The sequence below is a fragment of the Taeniopygia guttata genome, chromosome 9 (genome assembly GCF_048771995.1).
Source record: "Taeniopygia guttata chromosome 9, bTaeGut7.mat, whole genome shotgun sequence".
NCBI classification, from domain to species: domain Eukaryota; kingdom Metazoa; phylum Chordata; class Aves; order Passeriformes; family Estrildidae; genus Taeniopygia; species Taeniopygia guttata.
Window position 1 is genome coordinate 17,453,336 of NC_133034.1, and position 25,448 is coordinate 17,478,783.

At 39.0% G+C, this 25,448-nt stretch overlaps 1 protein-coding gene across 8 annotated transcripts in view; it reads right to left on the reverse strand.

Annotated features, from left to right (window-relative positions):
- The window catches only part of ABCC5 (ATP binding cassette subfamily C member 5), a 43,765-nt gene that overhangs the window by 12,509 nt on the left and 5,808 nt on the right, over nt 1-25,448 (reverse strand). Inside the window, exons 3-17 of one of the 8 annotated variants that reach the window (XM_072933517.1) lie at nt 17,076-17,233; nt 16,675-16,830; nt 15,784-15,931; nt 10,907-11,140; nt 10,625-10,798; nt 9,184-9,331; nt 8,563-8,711; nt 7,860-7,967; nt 5,818-6,168; nt 4,318-4,389; nt 4,064-4,188; nt 3,398-3,470; nt 2,673-2,876; nt 1,882-2,025; nt 61-166 (exon numbers count right to left, since the gene is read on the reverse strand). In XM_072933517.1, the coding sequence (XP_072789618.1) occupies nt 61-166; nt 1,882-2,025; nt 2,673-2,876; nt 3,398-3,470; nt 4,064-4,188; nt 4,318-4,389; nt 5,818-6,168; nt 7,860-7,967; nt 8,563-8,711; nt 9,184-9,331; nt 10,625-10,798; nt 10,907-11,140; nt 15,784-15,931; nt 16,675-16,830; nt 17,076-17,233 (2,350 nt within the window). Of the gene's footprint in view, nt 1-52; nt 167-1,881; nt 2,026-2,672; nt 2,877-3,397; nt 3,471-4,063; nt 4,189-4,317; nt 4,390-5,817; nt 6,281-7,859; nt 7,968-8,562; nt 8,712-9,183; nt 9,332-10,624; nt 10,799-10,906; nt 11,141-11,598; nt 15,696-15,783; nt 15,932-16,674; nt 16,831-17,075; nt 17,237-25,448 lie in introns of those variants that run through there. The other 7 variants (XM_072933516.1, XM_072933518.1, XM_072933520.1 and 4 more) reach the window with 7 other exon arrangements.

Below are 25,448 nucleotides of genomic sequence, written 5' to 3' on the forward strand. Positions count from 1 at the left end.
ATGTTTTGAACTTATTGGAGTACAAAACAATTACAGACAGAAATTTGATTACATAGTTACCCTCTTCTTCCTTCTTTACAACTTTCTCCTTCTTCACAGACCCTGTTTTGGTACTTTTATCCTGGGGCCTTTTTAATGAATTGTTTGTGTTCTTCTTTATATTAATCTGCAGAAAAACAGTGACACTAAACAGTAGTTGGCTTTGACATTTTCATATATAAACACAAACTTTTTTTTATCTGCCACCTAAGGACAAAGGCTTTCAATAGCTCAGCATTCACATCAAGGAGGATATTAACTTCACAATTATTACAGATGATTGCCAACTCTGGTGGATTAAATTCTCCTCCTCTATTAATCTGAACTACTACCAACGTGTAGAGGTAGGGTGCAAAGGTAATTTCCAGGATCAGTGTACATCAGTGTAAATTATGAATGTACTTGGTAGGGGAATGATATCCCTGTTACTGCAAGAAAGATATAATCTCCCTATCCCTTGTAAAAATAACTCACATTTTTTTAAAGAAGCTTTTTGTCTCCAAGCACCCTAGCACTTAGAGATATTTCATGAGAGATTTCTTAAGAAAAGTCAGGTTAACTTGATCTTCCAGTCACTAAAGTGACACACAAGCCCTGCTCTAAACCCAGCCATTTTTCCATAACTGGGAGTTACTGCCTGTTCAGAGTCAGCCTACATGGACTGAAACCCCTTACACACCATGTTCAGGGCTGCCTTCCCACACTTTACCCAAGATCAAACCACAGAGAATCCAACTGATGATCCTTTTATTTTTATCCCACAGGGAATGCAATTTAATGGTCTTTCCATGAGCTAATGTTTACAGCAACATTAAAGGTCAGCCAAGCATGAAGACTGGAGAATCTCTTGTTCACTATCATTATTAGTCTTACTATTATCTTCATTATCTTCATGCCTCAAAGGATATGCAGAGCAATGCATTATATCCTTTTGCTTCTTTCACAAATATCTCCCAGGAGAATGTGTCACCAAGCTCCTTCCATATCTGTAATTCTTACAATGCTTCCTTCTCAGAAATGTTTTGTTTTAAATGCCTCATGAGTAAGGAATCTCTCATCTCTTAGAAAATAAACTGTTGATGTACTTTTAATCTTTCCTTTCTAAGAGAAAATGCACATGAAATTTAGACAAGTTATTATAAAACAAAATGCAAAGATCCTTACTCCAGAGATTAACTTCAGGAAATAAAGAGCAAAAGGGTGGGAAAAATTAAATTGATGAAAATGTAGATGTTGTACTGAATGGTTCTTGTTATTTTCTAGATTTATAATTTTTGTACCAACTGAAATACTAGAGTACATATTCATGCTTGCATTTACAGACTTTTTTTCATAACAGAATTAGTGTCAAGGCAAAACATTTTTTCTCAAACTCCCAAAACACAGCATTTTCAGTTATGCCTCCAAAAGACTGTCACATCTAACTTTTGACAAGTTGTGTCACACCTGCTGTGCCTCAGTCACACTACACTGAATATATAGCAACAAGCCAGTAAGAATTCTTTCAGATAAAGGTTGTTGATGATCTGAGCTAATTCAGAGGTAAATTAAGGAGTGGTGTGTACAATAAGAGAAAAACTTCCTTCTCTGAGCATCACCATGAGAGACACTACAATATTTTCATGATTAAGTCATGAGCTCATTGGCAGAGTCCTCTCTAGCACACATTCCCTAAAAACAAACTGTGACACAGTGCTAATGAAGCAGAGATCATTCTATAGGAAATCTATTGGTCAGATCAACACATGAAAGTGTGTGAAGCCATTTTCCAGGTTTCCAACAAAATCACTTGCTTCACCTCAGAATAGTCAAGATTCAGAACACTTTAAAATAAACAAGTACCTCAATATGTGGTGTTTCTCCCAGCTGTAGGCTATTAAAAATAGTTGCATAATCTCCATTTAAATTCATCAGTTCCTCATGACTGCCTCGCTCAGTAATGCAGCCTTCTTTCATGAAGATCACTTCATCACAGTCAACAAGATACTGGAGAAAGTGGCAGCAAGAAGAAGTCTCTATCACGATGTTCAATAACCAAACACTCCCACACAACCCTTCTCAGTAGCTTTTAGACACTGGCACACAACACACCTATTCCCACACAACAGACAGCTGATTTTCAGAGGTCCTTCTCTGGCTAGAGTACTACGATTACTCACACTACACAAATAAAAAGTTTTTGTGCCCTATCAAAACCAATCTCTTCTGGAAGACATGACACAGGATACTTAGACTAAGCACTAATATTTCTATACACAGAAGACAGCAAAAAAAAAAATCTCAGGTACATCAATTCTGATTTACTGACACCAAATTTAACTATTTCTGCTGTGATGAAAAAGCTTTATAGCAAGTTAGCAAAAATATTTTTGACCAGGTATTTATTTCTCTGGCACATTTTCTTCAGCCAATGGTTAGCAGTCCCAAACAGACACCAAGCAGCACTGGTATCAAATAATAAAATTGTGCTCAGTGCACACTTGCAAACCTAGTTTATAAACGTAAACCACACATTCTATAGACAGACAGGGTTGTCCTGTCACAGGTCAGGGCATAGAAATTTCCAGTATGAAGGCAACTGATTAACAAACCATTTCAAGAAGGTCCAAGAAAAAGTATGGGAGACTCAGTACCTGAAGCTGATGTGTGATGAAAAGGACAGTCTTTGACTTCAGGTGCTTCCTTATTGCACTGTTAAAAATGTGATTTCCAACGTGAGCATCTAAGGCACTAAGGGGGTCATCAAGGATGTAAATGTCCCTGTCACTGTACAGGGCTCGAGCCAGACTGATTCTCTGACGCTGTCCCCCACTCAGGTTAGCCCCTCGTTCACCAATCTGCAGAGACACACACCCATCATTTTATTTCTTCAGCACCATGTAACATAGATGACCAGAATAAAGCAGACCATAATACTCATCTTTTATTTATATAGATACTCCCCCATAACATAGACGTATTCAAGTTTCAGTGTCCACTTTGTGACATTTGTTACACATTCAAACTCAAGGTTAATATGCTTGAAATGTGGCAGTACTTTCTTTGCTTATTTTACCTTTTATGAACTAACATAGCCATTTTTTTTCCTTTAGCTATTTTAAATCAAGTTCAGTTAGGTCCTGTTAAGGCAGCTAAATTTACAACACAATGAAGGAAATTCCCAAACAGTCAACATCTCAGTAAAAAAACAGGGTACAACTCTTAACAGCCCAGGTCCCACTAAGGTCAGCTCAAGAGAATGCATTCAACAGCTTGGCTCATATGCACCCCAGACTGATGTACCCTCATTCCAGTTTACCCTGCCAAACCAAAACTCTTTTCTCCATCTATTAATTAGTTTAGTATAAGCAAAACATACCTCTGTCAGGTCCCCATTTGGAAGAATGGCCAGGTCAGGCCTCAGACAGCAATCATTCAGCACAGTATTGTATCTGAAGAGCAAGTAAATAAATAGTTAAGAAAACTTATTTTCCCCACAATTATTTAACTAGTAAAGCATTGTATCATTTTCTACACTAATAGCAGATACTCCAGCAGCCTAAAACAAATCATCTGCCTTGGAGTCTCAGGAGAAAACTGAGGGTAATAATTAATCACCTACGTCAAAAGCATTGTGAGAATAGAGACAATTTATTTTCAGGGATAGTTGGCTATGGGCCACAGGAAAGTCCCCCAGTGGAGGGGCGCCATGGAAGATGTCAGTACATTGCACACAGCCATTGTGTTTGCAGAGGGCAAGGCCAGGACAGCAAGACAAAATACCACTTTAGTGCTGCTCACAGCAGCTGCTGGTTTCAACCAGAGGTCCAGGATGAGACCCAGCCTCACTGCAAGGAGCAGGGCCAGGCACACTGACAGCCACCAGCCACAGGGCCACATGCAAGAGCGGCAGGATCCGAAATGAGACTCAGACTCCAGAAGGGCACAGAGGTTTTATCTGCAGTGTACTCCGCATTAAATTCTTCCCACACTTAGGCCAAGAATTACTAAGCTTTCATCCAGATCAGCAAGCAGTCTGACAAACCTTTCTTCATCATACTCCTTGCCAAAGAGGATGTTGTCCCGGAGAGTGGCGTTGAGGATCCAGGCCTGCTGGGCCACGTACGCGAAGGTCCCGCTCACGGCGATGCTCCCCTCCAACAGGGTCATCTGCAATTACACACCAGCTGTGAGATCATGCTACCCTGTGTTTACAACAGACTGCATTCTACAGAGTACAAATAAGTGAAATAGGAGATGGAAAAGAAGAGCAGAAATACTCAAAACAGGATTTCTCACCTGCCCTAAAATTGCTGAGATAAGTGAAGTTTTTCCACTCCCCACACTGCCACAAATTCCAACAAGTTTTCCCTACAAAGAAAATAAAAAAATTATGGCACTCATTTCTTACATTCATCATCCCTTTCAGAATCCAGACTAGTACCTCTGAGAGGACAGTTGGATAGAAATGACACCTCTAAAATTACATACTAGACAAAAAAAGCAAGAGTCAGTCAGTATCAGTCACATACTCAAATTGTATAGAGTGAACACAACCCCAGTGAAATAAAACTGAAATCAACTCTAAAAGTAAAAATAAAGGTGTTTGAAGATCAGCTTCCTTCTTACTAGGGTTACAGGCCCATAGGATCAATAAACCAAAAGCACCAAGATGCTTTTGAAAGTGATAAGGAAAGAGGAAAAGACTGACATAAAAGAGAATTTGGCATATATAGGTCCAGTCAAACTTCTTGCCAGTTAGATCCAATTTGCTAGAGAACATGTACCAAGAAAATACTAGAATTCAATCATTTTGAAGAATTTCTCTGCAACAGAATGACTGGGTTAGTACTCACATTAAACAATATATCAAAGCTATTTTTATTCCTTTTGTAAAAAATATAAAGTGAACAAGAAAGATATATAGATGCTTGTGGAACACATTGCTGGCCTTCTCTTGATAGCACAGAAAGACAAAACCAGCTTTTTTTTGACTTCTGAGACAAAACCAGCCTTTACATTTTCAAGTAACTGTACTCCAATTTGAGGCAATTTTTTAAGCTATAGGCATTCTCCCCCAGAGTTTAAAATATAGGTATTTTTACTGTTTAAAATAGCTTAAACTATCCCTCTTTGTTTAACAACAAACAACAATTTAACACTTAATATCTTAATAAATCTATGTATCCCATTATTTCAACATCCAACTTCCAGACTTCAAAGCTTTTGTATGTGTAGATAATGTCATGTATTAAGTTCAATGCTTTTTCTTTGACATTTTACATGCTTTTACCCACTTTGGAGCAAATAGCTCCAAATGTTCCTACAACTCTTGAAAACCAGCATCCACCGGTACAAAAATTCTCAAGGAAGAAAATTGCACATTCTTCAATGAAAAGCACTGTCATGCTCCGCTGGAACACCTAGTCACCTAAAATGTTCACCCAGAATACAGATGAAACTCCAAAATTATCAAGCCACTGGAAGAACACACTGTTCACCAGCACCCTATTGGTACCTGGTGCCTTGCAGGTTCTCTGAGCTCAGTGGCTCTCACACTGTCCTAGGAGCTGCAAACGCCTCAGCTGGATGTGGAAGCTATACAGCCTGCCCTTGTTTCACAGGCTGTTTGCAAAGATGCAGTTGCTAAAATGGTACAGCTGTTTACAGCAAGATCAGACACTGCATCCTGGATACTGCAGTTGCCATGGATATTACAGAGTGCACAAAAGCAATATGCTCCATTTCATGCAGACAGCTATAATGAGGCCTTTTAAAAGCCTCAGAATTCCTCCTTACCTTTTCTATCTCCAAGTCAATGTTGTAGAGAGTCCTCTGAAGCCGAAGGTTAACCAGGTGGATGATTTTGTGCTCCTCTTCGGGGCTGTGATGGTCATCACTGTCCACTAGAAGATGGCCCTTCTGCTCTGCCAGCACAGCTTGCTGTCCTTCATTCTGTAGCTTCATTTTCTCTTTCTTGCTCTTGGTGACTTTCTTGTCTTTTTTCACTTTGGGGGTCAACTTTGGTGAGCTCTGGACGCTGGCGTGGGAGAAGTCCCAAGCCAAGGTAGCATTTTTCACCTCTATCGCGGTGTGAGGATTGGCTGGTTTTTTCTTTATCATATGAACCTCTTCCATTAGAAATAAACTCTGATAGGAGTTGTGAGAGAGGTGTAAAGATGAGACACCTGATCAAGACTGGGAGACAAGCCTACGGCACACTCACGCAGCAAAACACATCAGGCTATATAGTAGAGGGAAGCTGAAGAGCAAAAGGTAGCTCATTAGTGTAAACTAACTCCAGGTCTGCTAAGTGGCTGGGGCATTCCTGGATGTGGTGGAAGCACTTGGATACACTTGACTTTCACAGAACTGCAATATTCTGGATGTGATGTGACAGACACTTCTTCCTCTGACACTGTTTGCAACTGCAGCTCTGTATGTTGCAGATTATTAACATGTGAGCAGAACACACAGGCTGGAGAGGAGAGGTCACTTGAGACAAAGTGACTGAGTTGTCCTGCACACCAACTCATTATGGAAGGAGACAGAATGGCTTTTAACTTGAGGCTTTACCCATCAACTTTTCTGCTGAGAAAAAGTCATCTTGCACAAGTGTAGCTGATCTATTTCAGGCTGCTTGGCAAGAAGTCAGTCAACTGCATCACGTTTTCCACCACATCCATCAGTATTTACAATCAACAGATTAGGAAGACATTTTTCACACAGTTTAATTACAAGATAAAATGTTTGCCACTTACACAATTTGTTTTGAACCAAGTAGTTTTTTGTGACTAAAAATTCTCAATTCCCAGCCTTATTTATTCTTGCAATTGCTATGTCTGAATCACACATTCATAAGAAAGCTCATACTCATTTACAGAGCCAAAAAGTCAATTAAATTTTTACTGTGATGTCAGAGTTTCCACACCTTATGTTACATTTCCTACACAATTTATAGGCAAACTGGGAGATAATTCAATTTCCTTTTCCTTCTCTTCCCTCACAGAAAATTCCCTTAAGTGCCCTTGGATTTAAGCAAGGCTGATTTTAAGCTGACTCAGAAGATGAAGCAAAATTGCTCAAAAGCAATGGAATCTCAAAATCATTCTGCAGATTCTGGTTTTCTCACATGGATGTTTGTTCCATGAATGCGTTACACAGAATCCATGTATCTGTCAATTCTTGTGAAAGTTTTTATTTGGAAAGTGCTATTTTCCACTCTGGAAATTCCCACAATGTGAAATACACTTACATTCAAGAGACAAGACAAAGTAAAGGTCTCCCCTCTGAGTTCATAAAGTACACACAGTGTATTCATCTTCCAATCCCCATGACAGGAGATAAGATGGTTAATTATCAGGGTTTTACATTTTCTGCCATAGATCTGTTTTGCCAGATCACGACTCCATTTACTTATATAGAGGAATTTCAGCCACTTAATCTGGTCTGGAAATATAAAACCTCGGGCTTCTATGACCACAGATAAAATCCCACTGATTTTTGTCAACCTACTTACCTAACACCTGATATTTTCAAAAGGGTTTATTAGCAAAGCATAAAATTTCATTGTACAAATGTTGCAGTCTTCATATAGATGTCTCAAAATGAAGTTAAAAATTATTATACAGTGAGCCACTGAGTCCTTCACTCTTATCTCTTCCTGTGGCCAACTTCAAAATCAAAATCTTCGAATCAGACTATTTTGCTTCTCACTGGTATTATTTTATTCTTAAACTGCTAATATCCCTTCACATTACCTTCCAAATGTTCCCTTTGCATCTACTGAACACATACAACACTTCACACTTAGAGAAAACTGAGGCCAAATGACTGCTTACCTTAAATCTGTCAACAGAAACAGATGCCTCAGACAGAGACTTCACTGAGAATGGAGTTACTTTGAGAGCAAAAGTCATTGAGTTAAAGACAGTGACTACTGTGAATGCCTAGAAACAAGACAAGAAAAATAATCACACTTGAATGCAATATTCTAACAGCTCCAGCCCTCTAAAACACAAAATGACACAGCAGCAAGTCAAAACCATAGAAAAGGCCCAGTTCAAGAACAGCTATTTAAATATTAAACATATTCACAAAGCAAATCTACCCAACTTCTTCTCTAGTGCTTTCAACAGACCATGACAGACCTGTTCTGTTTGTAGGTCTAACAAATGCAGCAGCCAGCAAATTCTGTGTCAACCTACTAGTGAAGGCACAAATTCAAATCCTATTTTTAGACATTTGTGCTGTTTGCATCCAAGCACACTGCAAAACAAACATCCAGTAATCCCCAATGCCCTATCCAAACAGGAGGACTTATTTACATTCAGCCCAAAACCTGTTCTGAGGCAGGTCAGGACAAAAGTGCACTGAGAGCCTTTTGTGCAAAACATAAGACTCCACCTGCTGCTGTCACAGCTGTCAGATACTCACTTCTGTGAACAAAGATACAGCCTGGCCACATGGGCACAGCCACACGAGAAATGGCTCAGCAGAAAAGCTACAGAAGCAAAAGCATAAAGAATATTTCTAACAGTTTACCTGAGCTGCTGTAAGGTCATAGCCAAGGATCATATGGACAGAAAAGGTCACCACACTGGCAATGACAACAACAATGGGAGCCACTCCCACAGTGATGCTCTGGAAGTAGCCTGCACTCTCCAAGATTTTGCGTTCCTCCTCACGAATTTCTAGAAATACAAATAGAGGCACCACATTTGAGCTGTGATTTGGGGGTACATACACCAAACAGACAGTATCATAGCACTGTATATAAACAGTAAGAAGCCTAATTCTACACTTTAGTGTTTATTGCACTATAAACATTCTCACAGAGAAAGTAATTATAGAAGAGGAAAATATAATGGTCTGTAATCACACAAATATAGAGGTTTTTTTTTTAATAGAGCAGCCAGCACATTTATTAAATTATAAAAGGAAAATTGAAAAATTTAAGCTTAATGTCATGCCACAAACATCATTACACTAGAAGGTGAAATTTTAGAAGCAGGTCTGTTTGTCCAACCCATTGTGCATAACACAGAGTAGCCTGAAGAATGACAGTGTTCTGAAACTGCTCATCCATCAGCACCTACAGCACAAAGTCAGCATGCACAGGCTACAAAGCAGCAAAGGAGACATTTACAGACTGTGGGAACTCACTTTGAACATTCTGAGAAAATGGTTTGACCCAGGCATACATTTTAATGAATTTAATGTAATTAAGAACTTCGTTCATCTTTTGCACACGTTCATCTGTTGTTGCTACACATTTTCTTCTGAAATAAGCTGTGAGGCGTGACACAAACATCTGAAACAAAAGACAACACAATGAAACATTAAGGGCAACTCAGAAAAAGCAAGTACATTCAATTCCTAATTACCAGAGAAAATTAATTTTTAATCTGAAAAGAGGAATCAGGGATAAGGCCAGGTAACTGCTATTCTAGCATAAAACTCAGGCTGGCAACATCATTCATTTCCTCCTGTCCCATCTGCACCAAGCACCAGACTTGTGAGAGCAAATTTCAACAAAAATTTGAAAGAATAAATGTGTGCACTTTTACCAATATTGAATAGTACCAGTTCAGGTAAAGTTTCTGAAGCACAAACTTAACTAAAGACACACAAAGCTGACCCGCACTTGAGCCAGCCTTTTAACTTGATTCTGTAAGGCAAATCAGGACTTTGCCCAGTCAGATCATTTTCTAGTCTATGCCAGTGCTATGAACATAGTAAAAGAGTTTTTCACATTTTTCCTAAAATAATCTAAAACCAGAAAATTGTTTGATATGCTTTAAAGTATCTGCTACTCCTACATTCATCCCATTCCTAGTCTGAAATTCAAATCCAACACAATACTTCAGGAAGTTTTATCTCCTTGCCTTTCTTCATACACCTGCAAACTCTTTTGAAGCCCCCCATCAATAAAGAAGGACTGCTGGAAAGAACTGGAAAACATGTTCAAACTCCACTCCTCATTCCCCTCTAAAATGCAATTCCCACTACATACAATCCTTACTTTTGGCCAGATAAATTGGACCACAGTGAACCTCACAATATTCAGCCTCCATAGTTTATAAAACATGTATTATGAATAAAGTGACAAATCTTCAGCAGTCTTGCAGACATTTTATAGGCAAGAAGATTTTGGCTTGAACTCGTCTATATCACAGCTCAGCAGAAGCAGAAGTACCTCATCAAGAACAAGCTGTGCCAGATGTGGTGTTTTTCAACATCTTGCAATTGAGTCAAGAAATCAAGAACACTGCTTATGCAACACTGAGCTCCCATACACACAAGCTGGAGGCCTCATATCTTTTTCCAACATCAACCATGAGCACCTGAATATTCTGCAGTTTCATTTAGATATGACTGTTAAGTCTCAGACAAATCCATCAGCTTTCCTATCCTCATTTTCTAATTTTATCACTTTGAGCTTCCTGATTCCATATTTCTGTTTCATAGACTGTCTTTTAAATGCCTTCAAGAAAGTGCAATGCCAAACTGGCTAAATCTAGCACATTTCAACACTTTTAATTCAGAACTATACATTTGTCTGACCTAAGAAAAATGAAGCAAGTCTTAAGTCTCTCCAACTCACCATTGCTGGGTAGAAGAGGATGAAGACAGCAGATCCCAAGAAGCCTGTTGGACCCAGAATAATCACATTATAAACCATGCCCAAGATGGCCACAATAGGGCCCCCAGCCAACAAACTGCCAACTGCTGCAGCTTCAAACATCCTCTGACCATCATTGGAACAAACATTTATGAGCTGAAAAACAGAACAGATAATTTAGACTTAAGTCACAGCCCATTCTCAAAGGAATATATTACACATCCCTTTTCACATTGCCATTTCTAAACCAAGGCTGCAGCTTACCTCTCCAAGAGACTTCTCCTTGATATTCTTCAGCTTGAGAATTTTCTTAAACGCCATTGTCAGAACAGCCCCACGCAGTCTGACCCCCGTGCGATAATTCAACGCCCAGGTTAGTGCCAGGGACCACGATCGCACCACTTCCGTCATAAAGATGCCAAAAACTAAAAACAAGCTGTACTGCAGGTTGGACTCACTCTGCTGGGTATACTCCAAGAGGTGTTTCACAACGAATGCCTACAGGAAGAAATGCAAGCTTGCATGAACATCCCATCATCCCAGAAGACCACACAACAACTTTATGTTAAGTTAGAAATAAGTAGGCTACTTTGCTTTTAAAAGAGCCATTTGAAATAGAAAGCATCTTCTCTCCAGAAGTAAAAGGTGTCAATACAAGAAGTACTGTAACACAAGCCCTGCTGAGAGCCAAGCACTGAGTCAAATTTAGTAAGTAAAGAGAGTTTAATTTGGAACCATATTCCTCGCAGCACGCTCCTAATCCTCCGTATCTTCTAACTTAACATAAATGTGTCAGTTAGCTGAAAGCAATGCATTATCATATAGAAGAGTTTTAAAATACAGTCGCTACTTATACATCTGCACACATTAAGAAACATTCCTTTAAGTGACATTAAGACCTTTTTTATCTTTGGTTTGCTTCAAACGTGCTTATTTGATAAAAAGGAACAATGTACCTACAGTTGTAGAGGGGAAGAGTGAGAAGGACATTTGCAAAACATTCCTGGAAATAAACATCAGCAGTTTAATAGTAAAGAAAAAAACAAGCAGAAAGCACAAGGTACGCAATACAACAAATCATTGGGGATAGGGGAGAAAAAAAAAAGACAAAAAAATTAACTGTTCAATCCCTCCCCATACCCTCTTCCCCCAAGAACATAAACACTTTACCTCAGGAATCACATTGCAAGCATCACCTGCAGAAAGAGGACAGCCCCCAGAACCACCAAATCCCAACTCCAGCTCTTTGTGGTCCAGTGGCACAATATAACATTGTACAATTCACAACCACCAGCATTAAATATTATTAACTGCGAAACAATAGGCTTTTATTTGAAATGAAGTGTCATCTTAAACGGTAACATCTCAAAAACACTATACAACAGGTAGACCATTGTATAAACATACAATCTGCACATACAACATAATTATAAAGGGCTAATATCTAACAGTCAGTCTTAGCTTCTAACAAATTAGATTTAAATCTATACACAAAATTATAAATATACAAAAACAGAATAGTATTTGTTCACGGAGTCCAAAAGAAGTCAAACTTGAAGGTACCAACACAGGAGGCTTCTGAGGCTGCACAAATTCTGAAATCTGGTTTCAAAAGTATCCTACAGTAAGGCTTCACAGACAGCAAGAGATTTCCTAGAGAGCTTTCCAACAAATGATGTTTTAAGATGCTGGTGCTTTCGATATACTAATACAGAGTAGAGAATTACCTCTGCCCACAAGAAAAATCAACAAAAAAATCTGAGACCAAAGAAAATATTTGAGAAGCCTTTCACATCATAGTCCGTTGAAGTCCTCTTGGCTAAACCATGTTCTGCAAGCAGGAGTTCTGTATAGTTTGAAGAGAGGAAAAAACAAAACCCCACAGCTCCAGCAAAGGTTTTGATAGCTACAGCCCAGCACCAAATAAAAAAAAAAAAGTAGATCAAATAATCTGTTCAGAGGAAAATAATTCTGCATATCAGAACCAAGGAAACATGCTGTAAATAATTTTGTTCTTTTTCACAGATGTGAATTAAAGCCAGATGTCCACCAGATTCTAGAATGGCCACTGAGAAAATTTACATACCAATCACTGAACAAATGTGAGGAGTTCACATTCACAGATCTATTGCATTCCAACTTCCTCCTGATTGGATTTAATTTTACATCAACTGTTTGGATCACAACTGCATACAGTTGGTCTGCAGTTACTGTGGAGATTACCAACTTCTTTTTCCAGTATTCAATCCAACATATGCAACTGAGTCACTGAGCAATTGGGGTGTAAATCCCCCTTTTTCCTCACGAGCTGTAACTCAGCATGGTCGCAGACTGCAAGCATTTTCTCACACACCACAGCATTGCTGAAAGTCTCCAAGAGAGGATGTATAAAGATAGCAGATGTTTCCTGGGGTCTCATTCCTCCAAAACGTTAGTGCAATTTTGCAGCACTATTTTATAGATTCAGCATCTCCCATGATGGAATAGAAACCAGCTTACATTATACCCCAATTTATTTTTGTTCCGGAAGAAAGAAAAGAGGAAACAGTAGATTAAAGAATTTTGAAAAGGGAGGGGAAAGAAGTCACAGAAAATTAACATTTACATCTGAACAAGTACTATTCAAATTCATATTAGTTTAATGAAAAGAATCCAGCATAAAGTTATTTACAAAAAAAAACATTACAGTATATAAACTAAGCTAAGGGAGAGAAAGAGCTCCTGTGGCTATTACCGTAGTGGTTGGTACAAGCTGCTTGGCTGTCTTAAGCATTCCCATGGAATAAACATTACCTTACCTTTGCTCTTGGCGGTGGCTCTGGCCAGCAGGAATGCCTCATCCTGACGCAGAAAACAGCCATCCTGAAAATGCTGAAGAACAGCTTCTGTCACTGGTCCCACTGCAGTGCCGGCGTCCCTGCTGCAGCCAGCGCGCCACAGCACGGGGCAGGCTGCAGCTGGAGCCAACAGGGAAACTGGAAAACTTACCTCCCATAGCTTACCACTCCCCCCTCCAGTAACTGACCAAACTGTCAAGCTGTGCTCCAATAAAATAGCAAGTTTTCCCATCTCCCAAATGGGAAGAATAGCTCTGAACAGTAGCAAACAGGTACATTGTTCAGACCTGGAGTTAAACCAATTACATTCAGCAATCAAGAAACCTCTTTGTTCCTCCATCAGAACTTGGAAATTTTGGTAGCTGATCAAATAGTAGCAAGTATTTATTGGAGATAAATAAAATATCACCTATACTAGTACATTCTGATGGTTATTACAAGGCAGTCTGACACATGCAGCTGACTCACCAGGTTATAGGTTCAGATTCTGTGCCAGATGCAAAATGTATCAAAATAAAAAAAGAGGAAGACCCTTGAAGGATCTGATACCAAAAAAAAAAAAAAAAAAAACCCACCCAAAGCAAAAGAGTCCACACAGGAAGTCTGGAACAACTCCTTTCCAGTTATAACCATCACAATGCTCAATTGCAAAGCCACAGCCATTTGCTGGCCTTTCAAGATCATAGACATTCAATTAAAAATTTTGAAGTATAATATAGTGTTTAACTCCACTTTCATAATTTTGATGAGGGCAAGTGCTTTTCCTGATCTCCCTTCTCACCTTCAGGTGACTGAAAGGGTGTAACAATGCAAGAAAGCACTGATACTTCTGAGGAGACAGCATAGGCATATCCCTGAGGCATGCCATTTTTACAAACAGGGAGGAGGGATGGTAAAGACTTATTTTCATGCCAAATGGTGGAACCAAAAGTGAATTAGGCCTTATTCAGAAACATGAATAAGGTTGTCTGTAAATGGGCAACTGTCTACAGATCATTTTAAGTTACCCATATCAAGCATCAATTGCAGCAGTAGCCCCCAGCATAATCAAGCTGGTTTGTTTTCTTCTTTCCCCTTTGACTCTCTCTCATTCAGCGGTTTGGCTGAGACAAATTGAGACCATTACGCTACAGAAATTAGGGGTAACCCTGCTGTAAGTTCTCTGCTAAAGATAAAAGCAGGTCCTCAAGCCCTGTAGTGAAACAATGACAGAAGCTCTTCTTGGGAAAAGCTAGTGCTGTTAAAACCTTAATCATAATTTATTGTTAATTACCAAAGTATGTTCATGTATTTTATAATAAAGACAACTATAAAATATTACAAAGAAAAACAATACCACAGAAACATTCATTGTAATTCATATTACATGAAACAAGGCAAACTTTAAGAAGACTTAAAAAACAGAACATCATTTTTTGATAAGACATTTAAAAGCAGGAAAACATTTTAAAAAGACATTTCACCTAACAGTGCACCCAAGTGTACTTACCCAAGAAATGAACCTCCAGCTTACCAGCACACTGAAACGTGTACTACTAGCAGTAATACTGCTCCTACTCCTCAAGGGAAATGTGTAGAGAATAAATTTAGTCAAAGTTTCAACTTTAAATCTGCACAGCATGTGCAACAAACACGTGACAAAAAAATGGTGTGAATGTTAAGTCCCATGTTGTTATCTTCAATACGACCCTTAGCAACAAACAGCAGCCGTTCCTAGAGGCAACAACATTTTCTAACACTTCTACCTGAAACCTGTCTGGCCATTCTCTGTAGGATCAGTAAAGACTACACCCACAGACTTCTTGAGACCTGCTCACATTAGTTTTTAAGCAGTGCTCTCAGAATTCTTTCTTGGTCCGCTTCTTGAAGACTGTTATTAATGCCAATAATTTAAGATTAGGGTTTTATCAGACTGAATTTTATTCCAAGATAAATTTACAGAATTTCAAAGAGAAAAACAATTAGGAGACCTGCACATAAGAATCTTATGAAAAAAGAAAGTTATGCAGTTAGGGAAGAACTTTAGACTATACTCAAAACCAAAGAGAAAAACCAAAAAGTCCATTTCCTCCAGGATACCTAAACTCCCCCTCCCTTCTCCAAGAACTTGCCTGGGTATTCAGCAACTGATCCATCAGCTGTAGGAATCCTATCTTGGATTATTGAATTGCTCTTGAATTTTAACCCAAAATTTCTAGCTAGTCAAAACATTTAAGTGATTCTGCAATGAAACCTTAAGATTTTACAGTTGGCCATGAGATGGAGCCCTCTGGGGTTGTTAAAAAAAGGATGGATATTACTTACTGGTCCACTGAAACCCGCGAGCTGCGTGACCATCAGAGACACTATGGAAAGGATGAGCCTGGTGCGGCAGAAAACCCACACAACCCTCCGGAGAGAAGCATCATCAGGCCCATTTTCTTTCAGTTCTTCCTGCCACAATCTTTCCAACCTAATAAAAACAGAAGATTTATGACATTTATTCATGTCATAAATTTTTCACCATAAGAGAAGGTACAGTCTCATAGGTACTTCTTAAAACTCTAAGTGCTTCCTAGCTCAGAACAACAAAAAATAATATTAAGATAAATAAATACATTCTGTATGGCAAAGAGAAATATCTGTGTAGTGTTCTATTCCATAGGACAGAGGGATGAAAAACACAATGCTTTTTCTTAGCCTGGAGCCTCTTTGGCAATCTTAATATACTGACAGTCTTTCTCTGCTGAACTGACTGAAGAGCTGCAGAGTCAAAACCTGAAGAAATTCTCATTAACCATAGAAGGTAAGCTTGATCAGAAGATCTGATCCACATTCAGATCACCTTGCTACTGACTGTACTATTTCTCATTTTAGCTCAAGACTTTTTTTCACTGCAGCCTGGAGAAAAAAATTTGTTTTAATAAAAAAATAGATTAAAGACATATAAAATCAGAATAATTGCAAAGCACTCCTAAAAATATAATCCCCTAATTTCACAGAACTCAGCAAGGCTACAGAAACTGCACTGCATGAGAAAGTCATCCCTGAAAGATGAAAGTAAATTCCACCATTCTGAGAAAGGCAAAACAAAATGTCAGTGTTGCTCTTCTAGGGCTATACCAGTGACACCATACATAGACACTATACCATTGCCTACACACTAACATGCAATAAATGGAAACAAGAAAATAATAACAAACTAGATGTCTTTACCTTCTGCAGTTGACATCTGAAGACTCATGCCTTGATAAAGACCACACATCCTCCATAAACAATTCCCCTTTCTTGTATGCTCTGTGGGCCAAAGGAGTGAGCCAGGAGAAGGTCATGGAGGAAAAAAGCCCAGCATTATCAACCGGGTGCTGGTGTCTAAAAGAATTAAAAAGAAAAAATCACAAACAAATGAAAAAGGAAACAGGAAATGTAAATCTTTAAGAAAAACAAAGCCTCCTCTCATTGAAAGCACTCAGAGTACCAAATGGTCCATGCCAGCCACACTTGCTAAACAAATTCTGATGTTTCCAGTACCAGTCAGACCTACATCTGCAATTGTGCTTTGTCACTGGTTTGAAAAGCAAATGCTGTATCAGTTCCGTGGTAACCTAAAGACGTACTTGGAAGTGGTCCGTATGGGTTTCAGTGCATTCAGACCATGGTGGTATTTGCCCTTGTGATGCTCTTCATCCAGCATTCTCAGCTGGGAATGCACAGAGATGTCCAGTGGCAGGCCCTCTGCCCGAGCTGCTGCTTCCAAGGCATCCTGGCATTCAATCTGCTTTTACAAGAAAGACAACAGATTCAGACTTCAAAACTACATTTGAAGTCCATGACTCCCATCTCCAGCAATTTTGCACCTCTTTCTTCTGCAAATTATTGTGCAACAATCACAGTCATTTCAATGTCTCAGAGCACAGGCTTCATCCTGGCAGCAAAGCTACGGAAGGCACAGGTTCTAGATCTGTGTTAGATTGCTGCATTTGTAAAACAAATTAGTACTAGTATTGCACCTGTGCATTCAAAGGATAAATGGATAGACCAGACTAATCCTGCCACAGGAAATAAGATAGAGAAAAATTACAACAAAGTACCTACAACATCAGTTCAGGAAACCAATGACTGGCTTATGCAGTGAAATTCAGACATTTTCTTTATGAATTTACACCTTAGTATAATTTAGATATTCTTATCCACAGAAAATACAAAGTATTTTCAGAATTCTACTGAAGTCCCTCTTCAAAAACAGTTTAGCCTAAATTAAAAAAAAAAAAAATGCACTAAGCAGAATTGTACTTACTTTTATCATATTTCCTATTTTTCCTCCTTTTCCCTAATCTAAATGGAACAAAATTGACCATTTTCTCTGCTCCCAGGCACAGTTCCTCAATGGCTCAGCAACTTTGGTAACAGACACCTACTTTAAAGGCAAACCTTATCTCAGGGAGGGTTTCCACAACCCCAGTGAAAGGCAGACTGAAATGCTAATCCAAGAGGAGAAACAAGAGTGATACAGGATAGTCAAAATGTTGCAGAGTTTAAACAAATCTTTCGAGGAGCAGCCAGATGTTGGCTGCAACACTACAGCAAAACTACATGAGGAGATAAGCCTGTTACCTGTACTGCCAGAGGGCTCTTGACTGGTTCTGATAATTTGATGTGTCATTTATTGCAGGACCATGTTACCTGCTTGTATTCTAGTTTATTGCAACTGAGCTACTTTGTAGAAGGAAAAAAAAAAAAAAATTTTAAATCTTCCTGAAGGTCTTAAAGATACTATGATTCTACCTTTATTAGTTGACTTATCAGAGAGAAGCTAGCTTGTTTCCTTGAAAAGAAACAACTGTAATGCATTGTAGCCCCCAACAAACACTAAATGCCAACACTTGGTTCCTGACTTCGAAATCCTGTAATTGTTTTTGGAAATGTCACCATTTATCATGGTCTTTGTTTGCCCTATGTTAACACCTAATAGTATAGCACACTAAGACATTGTTTCCACCCATGAGAAGGATAAGAACAGGAAACTGAAAAAGTCATAAATCTGTCCCTTAATTACTTAACCAAAGTACTTAAATAGTGTCTAAGCATGTTGTCAATAATCCATGGTTCTATCTCAAAAAACTTATTTGCAAAGCTATCACCTAAAGCTTTAGTAACAAAAGACAACCAAATAACACGAAAACAAAAGAACATTAAAACCTTATGACACTTGGAGTGACTCAAAACCACAGTACTTGAAAACTGAATTAAAAGACTTCTCACTCAATTTATATTAAATTACTGACTCACAAAGGCAACACTGCCTTACTAAACCTATGCAAATCAGCATTAATAAGGGACCTGCCATAATCATCCCAGAGGAGTTCTGGACCACTTATTTTCTGGATAGAGCCGAGGAATTCTTAACTGGTTTGTTGCGTTACCCTCACAAGAGGCCCAGGGCAGATCTGCCCAAACATTTTGTTGCTGATAACACACTTGTTTCTAAGTGATGCCATAAGCTAGTTGTATAAACATTGCTTTTCAGAGCACACAAAAAAGTGCCTATAAGTAAAAAAATCTTCCAAAACAGAAAACCTATGTCGATAAACATAAAAATAGTTTTTCATCTACTTAGAAACAATAATAGCTTTTTAATAAACAATTGCAAGGGATTTCGGCAGTCCAAAGATAATATTCATAAACAATCACTGTGAAAAATAATTAAACTCTCCAGAGCTGCTCAAGAGTTCTCTCCGCAAATGTGGAAAAGCCGCATTGATAAAGATGAGGGCCCTGCCTTTGAAAGGCCTTTATAATGTTTTACCATAGAGACAAATACAACCACAAACCCCTCATTGAGAGCACTGCTCATCTCCATCTTGATGAGATTGTCAAGAAACCAATACATCATACCACTGTACAATTAAGATCTAAGAACAACTCTACAGTTCTGCATAGTTCTCTGAAGATCAGAAGATCTTCAAAGCAGAGTTTATCAAGAAGTGAGGCTCCTAAGTTGTTCTACAATACTCTTCAGGAACAAAAGACTGAAGTAAGAAAACCAAAACAACCCCAACACTTAATTTAGGTTTCTGATTAGGTTTTCTGATTGCCTGCATGTATGCAGTTTTCTTGGAAACCAATACCTTCAGTCGTTACTAATATGCTACAACAGGCTCCAGCTCTGCTATTGAAATAAGTGTCTAATAAACATAAAAAATAAATTAAAATACATTTTTTCTAATTCATCAACTTATTAATATGCCCAAACAAGCAATTAAATGAGTGATACAACATGGTACTGATAATTCCAAAGAAATGCTTACAGAAACAAAACAAGTCTAAATCAGATATTGCTAACTGGAAGAGAGATTCATTCAGACATTTATTGAGAAGCAGCAGATGACTAATCAGCACCAACAAAAGGCAAAAAAAACAATGAAGATTTGTTACAAAAGACACAAAGGATAAAGCAGAAAGCATTACCATAACACTTAAAAAAACCCTAGGGTTTGCATCCTTTTTGAACACCAGACTATGCCCCTTGTCACTTCAGTTCAAAAAGGCATGATACTTAAATTTACTTTCCTTGAGCAGCAATAACAATGGGGCTTGGAATAGCATAAACTTAAGATTTTTTTCAGCTGGATTGATCAAAGGAATAAAGGTACAGGTATTTGAGAAGTCCATAAAGGCTGAAGAAAGAGAATTAGAGAATGACTACCAACGGTTCTTACAACAAAAGAACAAGGCACACTTAAATTTAGAAGTCTCTATCATAGGATACTGTAAGGTTCAAAGGCATAAATGGACTAAACACTGGACAAATAAACTCACACAGGATAAGCATATCATGGCTTGTTGAAAACATGACAGAGGCCAAGAACAATCATTGATCAGCATCTTGTTAAAATCTGGTAAACACCAAATAAATTTTCTGCAACCATACGCATCTCCTAACAGAGCATAACAGCTCTGCACACCACATGCCATGAAGCTCTGACACACCTGAGTACAGGCTGATACAATTCAATAGATGACTGTAAGAATTAACAAATAAGAAAACAGTTAAACTTTTACTCTTTGGCCCAATGCCCAAGAGTGGGGTGAGCACCAAGGAAGCATCGCTGCACACATGATCTTCCTTCATGGGTGGGTCACAGAGGGGTAGAGAAAGAGAAGCACAGTTGGTGCTGCCACCACAGAGCACACCTGCCCCATCTGACTTTCTACATCTTAGGAAAACAACAAAACCATACAAACACCTGCTGGCATGAATTCCTCATCAAAAAACTGGTCACAGCAATGGTAAGCACATAAGGTAATGAGAGAGTCAGAAAGATTATATGGTTGGCTAAAGACATATGACAGAAAGCCTGAGTGAGGTGAGGAAAATGAGTGGTTTAGGGGCAAGGGGAAACTATTTGCTCATTGAATTACCAAATCCACAATCCAAGGTAGTGAAAATGCAGGAAATTTAGAAGCCAAGCTGCAAAGCTGTCATATACACATGTCAGAAGTTCCATAGGAAGCAAGAATGGTATGAGGAAACTTACTCAGAAAGGCAAGCAAACTCAAATATGTAAACTTGCACTCTTCTGAAAATGTGCTAAGCAGGCAATATGGGCATCTGAGGACGGGGAACATGTAAAGAAAAACAAAGTAGCTGTCATGTAGGTGGGAAGGAAAAAGCCATCCAGGGAGATTTTATCCTTTCACACAGTCCTATAACAATCTCCTATTTAAGAGAAGGTAGCAATTATTGGTTTGACAACTGTAACATCACAACTGCAAAACCAGAAAAGACCGGAGGCAAAGCAAAACAGATTTTTCCATCCCTTACTCATTTTGCAGAGGAAGAATCTGATGTGTGCATACAACCCAAACCCCACCAAACAGTGTCATCCCTGCTTCTGTAAGGCAGATGATCTTCCAAGGCTCAGATCACAGCAGGGAAGAAGCTCCATCTCTTCAGGTCCTACCAGCAGCTGACAGGAAATTAGAACAGACCTACAACTACTTTTTTACTAATCCTTGCAGCTGATATAGAACACTAAAGCTACTGTGGTTGACTTATTATTACAAAGTAAAATTGTTTAAGCTGTAAAGGTCCCCGAGCTGGCAATACTGCAGAACACAACTCCTACCTCTTGCATTTAGCAGCCAGAGCTCAGCAAGCTTCCTCATGCCTTTAAAGTTCTCAGCAAGGAGAGGCAAATGGGAAACCTAGAGACCAGAACAGCAGAGCTCAGAACTAGGTGGGTATGTGATGAGAAAGAATTCTATCATCACGAGTTCTGCTTAAAGCATTTGCCATATTACAACTCCAGGATGAAGAGCAATTTTAAAATATTTAAGACTTTCTTAAAATATTGGTGTTGCAAAACAAGATTAGTTATTAGCTTGTATGGGCTGGGGAAGGGAAGAAAAGAACCAACTGTTCAATTTAGCTTAAGCACAACTGAAATAAAACAAGAGTTTAGGAAAATATTCTCTGGAACTGTAATTACATTCTTCTTCCCAGAAATTCCTCTGGGCCCAAGAACACTCCCAATAGAAAGGAGTAAGGGGTATATACACAGCTTCTGCAGGTACCATAGGCAACCCCTAAAGCATTGTTGTCCAGACTGCAAGTCATCAAACCCCAGAGCATCTGGAAATCAAATAGGTTTGCAGGTCCAAACCTTGTCAAGTCTGTAGCTGCTTGGTGAAGCAGCAAGTGCACTATGAACTTTAAAGTCTACTAAGACAATTCTTTTCTCCTTTCACTGGATTTGATGCAGTACACATTCTATAAAAATATTAACAAGGGGATCTGCAGCATTAGGCTCCCAGCCTTCTCTGTAGCTAGGATACTTTATAATACCCTGCCTGATTAAAACATGAGCCTATTTAAGACTAGTTTGGTGTATCATCCACCCATACCAGCTGTCTCCCTGATGCTGAGGCAACAAGGAGCAGGCACTGGGCTAGAGCAGAGACAGTGGGTGTCAGGAAGGAGACACTGATCCTTTAGGCACCTGCACACACTCATTGCAAAGTACAGACAGCACAGCTGAATTCACACAGCACCAAGGTGAGATCATCAGACAGTGGCAGATGCCTAGAAATTATGATTACAACTTCCATAATAGAACCAGAACAAGAAGTCAGAGACTCCATTTTCATCAACCTCCTGAAAAAGAGGGTATAAATAAAACCTCATGTCTCTGCTGCCTTTCCAGCTTTTGCTGCCTGAAAGAACAGCTCTTCACAGCACCAAACACATAGTCAAATGCAGGAATAAGTACAGCTGTGCCATATTTCTCTTAAAAGATACAAATTAACTGTTCAGAAACATGCTCTGATTTACCACAACAGTTCAGTTGAAGTCTACTTTAACAGAGTTACACACGACTTGATTACACCAGATCTGCTGTTACTTTTCTGGCCAGGATTAGCAGAAATTGTATTAACACTAGAGTCATGGTTTCAAAGCTAGCCTGAGTTTATGCATCCTCAGATTAAAGAAGAAGTTTCCCAATAGTGCTTGGTACTGATACCAAGGCTCTGTAGCCATACAAGGGCAGGGTATGTACATCTGGTAAGTCTGAGTATTTTAGTCACATATATTGAGCACTTTAACTTGAGGCACATGAAGTCCTTGGTGAGAACAGGTGTATATCAGCTTCTTACAGGAATATTTCTTATTTTACCTTGCCCTTGAATTCTGGCCAGCATCAGCTTTGAGGTGATATGCAAATCTATTTATTCCTGCAATCCAAGAAATACAGAGTTTGGCATGAAGTGTTTATTTTAGGATTTTGCAACTGTAGCTGCTATGAATGCACCTGCTAAGCAGCTGTCCATGTGCTTAGGCTTGTGCTATCCATGAATCCCTGTCTTTTGTTTTGCATTAAAACCAGTATTCATGATCTTGTAAGCAAGGGTTCTAGGATTCATTCCAAACTAAGGCTTGGGTTTTTAAGTGCTGGATGGTACATTGACCATCCAGCACTGGAGCACCACAGCTCATACACAGTGACAGCAGATTCCTGCAGAACTGGAAATAACTAGATTTAGAATTGACGCCCTCCACATCTCTGCCTACAAAGATGGGAAACCCAACTCCTTACTAAGCAGATCAACCTAGCATAGCACGGGCTGAGAATTTGGCTCCTGCCTTGCTCAGGTAAGCTCTGCTCTCTTGAACCACCCAAATACCCTATATATGCTGGGGGTGTTCTTTGGTAACAATCTTTATTCAGGCCATGCCCAAGACAGGTCACAATAGAAGCCACACATGTGAATGTTGTACAACACTTGGAGCATCCAGAGAGGCTTTGACCTTAAGCTCTTATTGAGTGGAATCATCAATGAGTGACAGCAGAAGCCTTGACACCACAGCATTTATCAAGCCTAATAGAACAATCTTGTATTGAACTCACCTTCCTGCACCAACACATCTTTCCAAAAGCAAACAGTAAACTAGGAAACGCAAACTAAACATCTCAGGGCTCTAAACATGTTGACTTCAAAATTCATTAACCTTCATCTTCAAAAACAACTGAAACACAGATTTTGTTTGCAGAACAGCTTGTTTGCCGTCTGCACAACTGACTGACTATTCCTTATCACTAGGATACAAATTTTCAAAAACTAATAACCATCTCAATGTCCCAAGACATCAGAACCCCCTGCATATATGTGAGTTTTAAGTTGCTTCAAACTAAGTTCACCAATAGTTTGGGATAGATGCAGTAAATATTTCTGGAAACACTTACAGCTATACACTGAATTTCTGAAAGAGCCATAAAGCAGAGTGTCTGCAGCACTAATACAGAACACCACAATGGAAAAGATACTGCAAGATTACCTTCACTAATAGCTAATTACTCCTTACACACTTCTGATCATGAGCAGGCTGATTTAGAAATCGGCTCTGAACAAAGGAACAGCAACTCACAGTAGCCAAAAACAATACCAGCATGTGGTCAGACCTGAGGTTTTATAATGTGGCTAAGACTTGGAAAGAAGATGGCTGTGCACTAAGGAAGGCGGTCAAGTTCCAATAGAAGCTGCAAATTACCCAGAATATTGATGCTTCTCTAGAAAATGTCTCTGCCCAGTCACAGACCTCACCTTTTTGTTCCTCTTGTTAAGTGGAAGGCTTCTCTGATATCATAAATCCCCCTCCAAGTGTCAGATAATATTTCAGATTTGATACATGACCATCTGTGGATATGCTCCTTTCTCAGATGCTGATATGTACATGTAGGCATGGAGGACAAGGTAGAGATACCCCTTCTTTGGTGTGGTTAGAGGGTCATCCTAAAGCATACACCAACAAACAATTCTAGGATCTTCTATCAAGTGATCCTTGACAGAATCACTTGATTCTGTGATTACAGTCAGTGACTGCTTTACTAGCAGAGGTTCAATGGTAAAACAACAAAACAAAACATGATTATTACCAATATATTCAGTTCTTTGGGGATATAATAGAATTAATGCATCTTCAGAAAGCACCACAAATGTTTGCTTCTGCACCTAGTCTAATTGTATTCATAGTTCTCAAAGATAATAAAACTGCTGCAAAAAAATCAGATTTTAAAATTTTGCTTTCATTTGATATGAAAAAGTAAAAAAGTGTTTGGAAAAATACAGACACATCCAGCAGCTTCAGTACAAATAACATTTTACAGTTAAGCTGTCCAGGACTGCTCTAAGCATGGAGTGCACAAGCAGAAGTACCCAGGCTACACTCACACCCCTATTTTTAACCTGTTCTTCAGTTGACTCAGACACTCAGATGTTTCAGAGAGGTTGAGGCAGAATTGATCTATTTAAATGCTCAGTGATAAATCACTTCAAAGCTATCAGTGCTTTAAGGATTTACATCAATTCCAGCAAGTTCTGATCACATTCCCTGCTGTCTTGGGCAAAAGATGTCAGAAACAAACCTGAAAAACAAGAGATCAAGGTAAGGACAGGAATATTAGTAGGGCTTCTGATAGCTAAAGTTAGCA